This window comes from Crassostrea angulata, chromosome 7, assembly GCF_025612915.1.
Source record: "Crassostrea angulata isolate pt1a10 chromosome 7, ASM2561291v2, whole genome shotgun sequence".
Classification (NCBI taxonomy): domain Eukaryota; kingdom Metazoa; phylum Mollusca; class Bivalvia; order Ostreida; family Ostreidae; genus Magallana; species Magallana angulata.
The window spans coordinates 12,974,305-12,983,656 of NC_069117.1; the positions used below are offsets into that span (position 1 = coordinate 12,974,305).

The 9,352-nt window shown below is 33.5% G+C and overlaps 1 protein-coding gene across 1 annotated transcript; it reads right to left on the reverse strand.

Moving 5' to 3' along the window:
* Nucleotides 1-4,292: 4,292 nt before the first annotated feature.
* Nucleotides 4,293-6,584, reverse strand: LOC128156417 (growth hormone secretagogue receptor type 1-like). The gene is made up of 2 exons (XM_052818567.1): nucleotides 6,116-6,584; nucleotides 4,293-5,984 (listed from the first exon to the last, which is right to left on the reverse strand). The coding sequence occupies exons 1-2, from the start codon at nucleotides 6,483-6,485 to the stop codon at nucleotides 5,113-5,115; spliced, it is 1,242 nt and encodes a 413-aa protein (XP_052674527.1). The 5' UTR covers nucleotides 6,486-6,584; the 3' UTR covers nucleotides 4,293-5,112.
* Between the last annotated feature and the right edge of the window lie 2,768 nt (nucleotides 6,585-9,352).

Here is a 9,352-nt window from a genome sequence, read left to right on the forward strand (position 1 = left end):
TAAGAACTGGATAATTATTATTTAATGGTAATTTGACGATTTCCTTAAGCAGAAAGCTTAAAAATTAATTAACCTATATTTTCTGATATACTTGTTTTATTTTGAAGAATTTTATGTCGGGTCAGCTATTTCTTTTTCTTGTTATTTTTTATGTTTTTCTTCAATTGTACATGTATATAAGTTTGTCATTTTTTTAAAAAATTTGATTTTATCAATCATAGAGAATTTCAAACAGCTATTGAAAGAGGACTAGAAATACTTGTAAAAGCTTTGAAATTATCATGTTTTCATATGGCTATCAATATAATTAATAAAAAATTGTTTCGTGAATGGTTTTCTGCATATAATTGTCTATTTCTTACAATCATTACACGAACATATGCATGTAATAACAAATGTCATATACATGTCTTTATATCCTAATTTGACGTCTTGATATTCAACAAAATTTATATTTCGATACCAAGACGTTTTGTAGGTTAAATCTTTGATTCGTCTGTTTTGTGTTATTAAGGTACTGGCAGAGCGCAACGGGAGGGAGGTTGCGGACCTGATACTTTTCCAATTAATGATTTGTTTGCAGGTTTTTTCCGCAGAAGGTCAAAAGTATGATCTCGGAAATAATTATTTTTATATTTATACATGTATAATCTGATATATACGAACTGATTAGTTTTATAAAAGGAAGATATTTCATTTGTCATTACATATTAACTAACAAAACCAAAATAATTATATTGACAATTTACAGTAAAATTGAACACCTTGGCACAATTTTCCTCATTTATTGAATCTATTGTTTGACGTTCTGAAGAGTCGGCATCATATGAAGGATGTATCTTATTTTGTGCGACTAGTTTTCATTTGAAAACCCCTGAAATTAGAAGCTAACCCATTAAAACTATATTATTTATTCGACAGTTTGTAGTATTTTACAATGTTTACAAAAAGTAAAAACATTTTTTGAATAATGCTTCGATATTTGGTATTTTCATTCTATATGCAATGAAATATTCGCCCCGTCTTATTTTCGCTCTTTTAGCCCATGATGTCAGAGGACAGGACGACCTCCAGTATCTCAAACTCTTTAAATGTAAATGATGAGCGAAAACTATACGGGTTAAAAATAAACTTGTATACTGTATTTTCTCTGATCAATTAATATATTATGTAGTAAAAGTTCAAGACACCTGTTCGGATTGGTCTTACAGGACAAACCACCAACAACACTAGACATAATTGATGATACATCCCTGGCTTTAATAGAAACTTTAGAATTTGGATGCAATGACTGTAATATACCGTCAGTCGTTTCCCCAACAAGACTGCCAATATATCTTGTATTAAACGAGTTGGTTAAATTGTGCATTTGAATTGCGGTATCAATGTCAATTAACATTCCTTCAAATGTGACTGCTGGTGTACCATTTTAGTAGCGGCCATGTAGTGAAAAACAAGTGAAATCTACATCTTTTTTTTAAAAATTGAAAGAAGTTTTCCAATACGTTCAATCGCAGAGATACCCGGGGTATTGCAGGCGTCATACCATTTTTATCCCCTCGCGCAACTTGTGCGAGGGGGATACAGCATCGCTGTTGTACGTGTGTGTGTATGTATGTATGTATGTATGTATGTGTGTCCATTGTCAACTATTTGGCAAAATTCCAAGAAAACCCTCTCATAAATATTCACCAAACTTTGTACACTTCTTTGGCATGGTAAAAAGACAAACCCTATTTATTTCCAAGTCAATTAATTTAATATGTTTCAAATTATCGTAAAAAAGCCAAGTTAAAACATGAATTTATGTACGACTTGACATTAGACATTTCCGGTAATTTTATGTACAACTTTAAGTAAATCGCTACTGTATGCAGTTCAAATCAACAACTTTATATTTTGGGATTTTAATCTAATAAAGGTAAAACAAAAAAAAACCAAACGTTATAGAGTATTAGAAGGTAAGAAGATTGCCCATAGGTAAAAGTTGAAGCGGGCAAGAAATTAAAGTCATCCGATTGATATCGAAACAAGCAGTCGACTTTCGGACAAATTTTCCCGTATTACTTACAAAAGATCTAGTCCAAAATTCAGAAGAGACTTTAACAGATATCGCACATTTATCACACGAAGATTGTTTCATATTAATAATAGCTGCATATCTACTACTATGGGTTGACATACCACAAGCAACTAGAATTGTCAATCAGATCAGACTTGATCTACAGCTACGTTTCATAATATACACGGATCGTTTATGAATGCTTATATAAAAATGAATGTCACTTAATGAATTTAAATTATTTAATTTTAAAGCATATGTTTACATGTGTTGAGTTTCTGATAGGAATACTAGAAAAACTGTGCAACTAAGTACATGTAACCCCCCCCCCCCTAATTTATACACCACAAAAGCTTGGGGATAAGGATAAAATATATATTATGAATTCAAAGTGTTTTTTAGAAATACTTGTGTCATATTCATTTTGATCTGATTATTTTGGTCTGAAAAATTTACATGTATTTTCCTAAATAATTTCCCCCTACAACAAGTCATGTCGCAAGGTGATGCTCCGCTTTGCGGTGCCCTTGTTTTTATTTTATTTATTTTTTTTGTCAATACAGCAGATTCTCTTAATAGCTGTTGCTTTTGATTTTGCGCATTTTCTCCAGGCTTGCGATGATATTCCACAGAAATGGGCAGGATTATGTGGGTAATCAATGCGTTTGGAAAGTAACCTTCCAGAAGCAATATTATTTTCTGGATATGAAGACCAAATGGAATTGTTTCTTCTATTCCCTCAACTTGCATTGGTTGAAATGGTTTCTCCGATTGCCAATTAAACAAAGCAAAGGGGAATACATACTTTGCATAAGCAGATCTTAGAGCAAGTTATGAAGTTATTAATATCATTTTGATTGATTAACCTTGGTCGAAAGTTGCTTAAGAGCTTGTACTCTTAAGTCAAAATACCCTGGAGTTTTAGGAGGTACAGAGGTCAATCCAAATAGTTAGGTAGATAACTAATTTTGAGATTTTTTCCCCGACTTTTTCGAGTGTTTTTGAAACTGTATGGTCAACTAACTTGTAAATAACATTGATATCTGTATCTTAGAATTCCCAAAGTACTGACATGGAGCAAATACATTTCTTTAAATGATCGGTAGAACGTTGCTCCTATCGTTTTAGAGTACTTTGATCAGTTTTGAGTACTTAAAGGATTAACGAAAATAACCTCTCATCAACCTAAGTTACTTGCATACGATCTTCAAAATATAAAGAATTATCATTCACCGTTTCTTATGTTCTGTATCACATTCCTTATCATTGGAAGCGTTTGAGCTTGTAATACTTGTGTCTGTCTCATTCATTACAAAATTCACATCAATTTCTGTTATGTTAGTTTCATCTAAACCTATGTGGGTTTTTACATATGTGGTCTCAGAACATCTGAATTCATTTGATACTTGTGATGATAGATCGGACAAAGTCATTTTCTTCGGCATTTAGTTCTTTAACAACCGAATCTGGAAGCCAGTTCTGATCGACTGACTTTAACCTTTTTCAGAGTTATTGACGTCCATTGTATTCTTGCGCTTACACCATACCATTCTGTCGACAGGAGTTGCAATGGCAGAAAAAGAATTTGCAGATATACATGTAGACGTTTCAAGGACCCGATCTTGTTTTTTCTTGATATATCTGTCTTTCAGTCTACATTCGATATCACTGAGATTTCTCTGTTTGACTCTCTTCTCAGATGATTTAATCGCTAAAAAGTTCACAACCCGGTAAACTTTAAACTTTTTGTTCATTACTTATATAATATTTGAGAAAGACAAACTGTAAATTAGGGTTGTAATCAATGAGAGACGTCTTAAAAAGGTCCCACAGAATTTAAAGTTTTTACTCTGCTATAAGTTCAATAAGAAAACCTATTTGCAAATGCTAATATACAGAATTGAACGAATTTGCAAACGATTATTTATATAGTTATTCTTACATCGATTCAATGTATTCAAGTTTTACTTTACGATCGAAGAAATAAGTCTAAATAAGACTAATAAAATGAAAAGTGTTCACAGTTTGAAATGCTTTATCCAGTCATTATCTGGATTGTACGTGCATTTAGAAACAGCTTGCTTAAATTTGTTATTACTTGCATTTCAGTAACCCTGTATAGGACTAATTTCATCGATCCATCACTCAATATATTTGTACAAAATTATAGAAGACTCATTTTTCAAGGAGGAAGTAAAAAGTTCTGATCAGGTTTATCAAAAATAAATGAAATTATCAAATACATACATAACGTGAGATTTGCTTTATTTATATATCATATTTATTCGGTGATTGACATTATAAATGCTTATTGATTTAGCAGAAGTCTTTCTACTGACCATTATTCTGTTCTATGGTCTGATATTTTAAAGTTTATTAAATTGTAATTTTAAAAGATGAATAATTAAGTCACATATATGTTTGAAACTTTTATTTGGTAATTGTACATGATCATTTTTTTAATTAAAAAATTGCTGAGTAATTTCAATGATAACTCGCGATTTCTTCTTTTTTAGTTTTTGTATTTTTGCTCAATGTTTTTTTTGCTCGATGTTATAATAGAAAAATATATCGTTATTGGTATTTTCACTAGAAGTTATGTTATATAACATTAAGCGTTATGAATATACATTTTTATTATCCTACACATGTTTCACTACAGATGTAATCAAATGGACTGATGATAAATAAGACAACAAGTACACAGACAAAATAAATTATAACATCTGGCGGTTAAAGAAGGTATAAAGTGAACTAAAACATAAACAAACACAAATCGAGGAAACAGACAACTAACTTCTGACAATTAAAGAAAGTTTCAAGTGACCAATATCTATACATGTGTTTGCTGACTAACGATCATATTAAAATTAAGTTTTATACAACAGTTCCAATTTCTTCTGATCTAGAAAAGGAATGGCATCCTCTTGTAGTGTTAATTGATTAAAATGGGTGCCACAGAACGTGCTAATCTTCATTGAAGAAATAAATATCGCGCTATCGATCGGGTTTCAAAAGAACTAATGGTACAAATGTATATATAATGTACATTAAAATGAAGAAGTTTTCGTTTCGCTCCCTCGAATGATTTTAATTTTGACTGGCAAAATATCATCGCTTTTTGGTGTAGAAAATTTTACTGATCCCTTACCTCGTCTTCTTGCTGGTGACAGCTGAACACTTACAAATGTTACAAGTTTCATAAGTTCAAGAGAGTTTTGTTCGGTTTCTGTATGACACCCACAAGGGATCATTTCTTTTATAGCATGGCGGAATTTTTTGGACATAATATTATATATTATTGGATTTGAAGCACTACTGATGTACAACATTACTCGAGTAAATGTGATCAAGTTCAAGTACCCTTCTAATCCTAGCTCGTATACTTTTGATGGATTAACAAATATTAGCCAAATTCCAAAAATTCTTTGCGGCAACAAACAAAGAAAAAATGTTGTAATAACTAGAATTAACATGTAAATAACCCTGCGTCTTCCTGAGGCCATTTTGTCGGATTCTTTATCAGCTTGTCTCTCCAAAAAGCGGACATGCCAAATTAGTTTTCTGCACATGTGCGTTACAAAAAATAGAAGTATAAAAAGCACAAAAAGGAAAAATACTGAGAAAAGTCCAACGATATAAACTTTCTTCCATAGCGAGTTTATGGGCATTCTACATACTTTGATCGGGGTTCCATCCACAAAATGCGAGTCTTTAAAGTTTGCAATGAATGCCACAGGGATACTTGCTGTAACTGCGAGAGCCCACGAGGCAATGATAACTGATTTGACTTGAAGCTTTGTCCAAAAACATGGTGAATTGAGAGGAAAACAAATCCCACGATACCTGTCATACGTTATAGCCAAAATCGTTAACACTGTTGCAAGAGACACAAGATGTTCCACAAACGGTACCAGTTTACCTGTAAAATGATATATGATGAATCATTATGTGTAGCTTAGTTTATATGATATGCATTAAATTAAACGAGTGTTGGAGGTTTGACGTATTTGATTTCTTTAACTAAGGTTACAGATAATCTAAGATACTTACACATAAATTCTCCAAGATACCAAACCTCTTTTGCGAAAAGATCAATAGCAGCAGATGGCATGCACACGAGTATTACCATCATATCGGCAATGCCCAGGTTTGCAAATAAGGCGCTCATTCGAGAACGAATGCGCTTGGCAAAGACAACTACGACGACAACCGATAAATTTGAGATGATCCCAGCAATGAAGGTGATTGAATAGAAAACACTCGCAATTACCAGAATATAACGAGGAGGTTCTGGTATGCTCGAATTGCGAAGAAAAGTGGTCTCAATGGAGTCATTCAGTTCAACGTGGCTTGCGTTATCCATGTCAGTTGTTGTTCGACTCATCGAGAAATAAAGTTTTAAACGTAAATATGAGACCATCTATTAAATATATGTACATGTATGGCTGATAATTAATAAGAATGATTGTCGTCTGCTCATTGGATGAAAAGATATAATAACCTGGTTGGTAAGCGACGGTTCTATACTTTTTCCGATACATTTCTAAATACCATTATCTTAGGAAGAAAATATTTCATTTTCAATCAATGATATTAATAAAGTTAAAAATAATTTGTTAAGGAATTTAATGAAAGCTATATAGCAAGCGCTTGTATCAATAAAGTTGTATATATTTCGATGGGAGCATTCAATTGATATAAACAATTGTAAAAGGATTTTTATTTACCTGTTTAAACTATACGATGAAATTAATACATGATCTTGAAAGTATCAAACCAAGTTTTATTTTAATATTATCTTAGAAGAGCTTTGTTGATAATGATTATAATAGGAACAAATTAACTAGGTTTATACTAATGATTTAAAGGGGCATGGTCACGATTTTGGTAAACAAACTTATTTCCGTTTTTAATGTTTACGATGCTTAAGTAAGGCATTTCTAATAGTCAACCAAAATTTGGGGGTCATTTCGTCGTGTTAAAAGATACAGAGATCACAATTCTCTGTTATGTAATAAACGTTCACGTTTTGAAAGTTGAAGTAAACATTTAAGTTTTAGACCTTAAATGAATGTGACAATCGCTAGGAACCTTTTGTTTATGTTTAAAATGAATTAGAAGAAAGAGAAATCAGCTTTATAAAGAACCTTAAAAGGTTTATTGAACCAATGTAAACAAAAACAGGACACTAGCCTTGTTTAGAAATTGTGAGCTCTCGATCTTGCTTATAACTTTACGACCGATACTCAAAATTTTTTTTAATCATTACAAACGCATTTTAAAGGCAATCGGTTTTTATAGCGCAGTTCGCAGTTCGTAATTGAATAGTGAACTGCGTTCTATAGAACGCAGTTCGCAATTCAAAATTTAGTGCGATTGAATAGTGAACTGCGTTCTATAGAACGCAGTTCGCAATTCAAAATTTAGAATTCATATTTGGGGCCCGCTTGCCTTCTATGCAATTGAATAGTGAACTGCGTTCTATAGAACGCAGTTCGCAATTCAAAATTTAGAATTCATACTTGGGGCCCGCTTGCCTTCTATGCAATTGAATAGTGAACTGCGTTCTATAGAACGCAGTTCGCAATTCAAAATTTAGAATTCATACTTGGGGCCCGCTTGCCTTATATGCAATTGAATAGTGAACTGCGTTCTATAGAACGCAGTTCGCAATTCAAAATTTAGAATTCATATTTAGGACCCACTTGCCTTATATGCAATTGAATAGTGAACTGCGTTCTATAGAACGCAGTTCGCAATTCAAAATTTAGAATTCATATTTGGGACCCGCTTGCCTTATATGCAATTGAATAGTGAACTGCGTTCTATAGAACGCAGTTCGCAATTCAAAATTTAGAATTCATATTTGGGGCCCGCTTGCCTTATATGCAATTGAATAGTGAACTGCGTTCTATAGAACGCAGTTCGCAATTCAAAATTTAGAATTCATATTTGGGAACCGCTTGCCTTATATGCAATTGAATAGTGAACTGCGTTCTATAGAACGCAGTTCGCAATTCAAAATTTAGAATTCATATTTGGGGCCCGCTTGCCTTATATGCAATTGAATAGTGAACTGCGTTCTATAGAACGCAGTTCGCAATTCAAAATTTAGAATTCATATTTGGGACCCGCTTGCCTTATATGCAATTGAATAGTGAACTGCGTTCTATAGAACGCAGTTCGCAATTCAAAATTTAGTGCGATTGAATAGTGAACTGCGTTCTATCTAGAACGCAGTTCGCAATTCAAAATTTAGAATTCATATTTGAGGCCCGCTTGCCTTATATGCAATTGAATAGTGAACTGCGTTCTATCTAGAACGCAGTTTGCAATTCAAATTTAGAATTTATATTTGGGTAATTTTTAGCTCACCGAAACGAAGTCGGGGGGAGCTTATGCTATACTCTCGGCGTCGGCGTCCGAACCTGGTTAAAGTTTTTGTTGCAGGTCCTGTATCTAAGTTATTACTTGTCCTATCTTCACTAAACTTGCATGGATGATGCATCTTGACCTACTCATGGACTTGAAAGACCTGAATGCTGAATCAGGGCCATGAGTTTCAGATGCTGGAGGAGGTTAAGGTTTTTGGAGCAAGTTAGAGTTTTTGGTGCAGGTGCCCTTTGATAGCAATTTATAGGTTACTACTGGTCATAACTTTACCAAACTTGCATGGATGGTGCATCTTATGATACTGATGCATCAGACATGCTTTAATGCTGAATCTGAGCCTTAGGTTTCAGATGCTGGATGAGGTTAAGGTTTTTAGAGCTGGTTAACGTTTTTGGAGCAGGTGCCCTTTGATGATTATATCTTAGTTATTACTGGTCCTAACTTCACTAAATTTGCATAGATGGTGCGTCTTATGATACTGATATACCTGGCAGGCTTGAATGCTGAATCTGAGCCATAGGTTTCAGATGCTGGATGAGGTTAAGGTTTTTAGAGCTGGTTAACGTTTTTGGAGCAGGTGCCCTTTGATGATTATATCTTAGTTATTACTGGTCCTAACTTCACTAAAATTGCATAGATGGTGCGTCGTATGATACTGATATACCTGGCAGGCTTGAATGCTGAATCTGAGCCATAGGTTTCAGATGCTGAAGGAGGTTAAGGTTTTAAGAGTTTGTTAAAGTTTTTGGAGCAGGTGCCCTCTGATGATTATATCTTAGTTATTACTGGTCCTAACTTCATAAAACTTGCATGGATGATACGTCTTATGATACTGATGCACCTGGCAGGCTCGAATGCTGAATCTTAGGCGTATGTTTCGGATGCTGGATGAGA

What these genes read in the sequence shown, in the direction of transcription:
- LOC128156417 (XM_052818567.1), bottom strand. Translation starts at nt 6,485, where the DNA reads ATGGTCTCATATTTACGTTTAAAACTTTATTTCTCGATGAGTCGAACA. An exon ending in GTATCTTGGAGAATTTATGT is followed by an intron (nt 5,985 to 6,115) that starts GTAAGTATCTTA and finishes ATCATTTTACAG; the next exon opens with GTAAACTGGTACCGTTTGTG.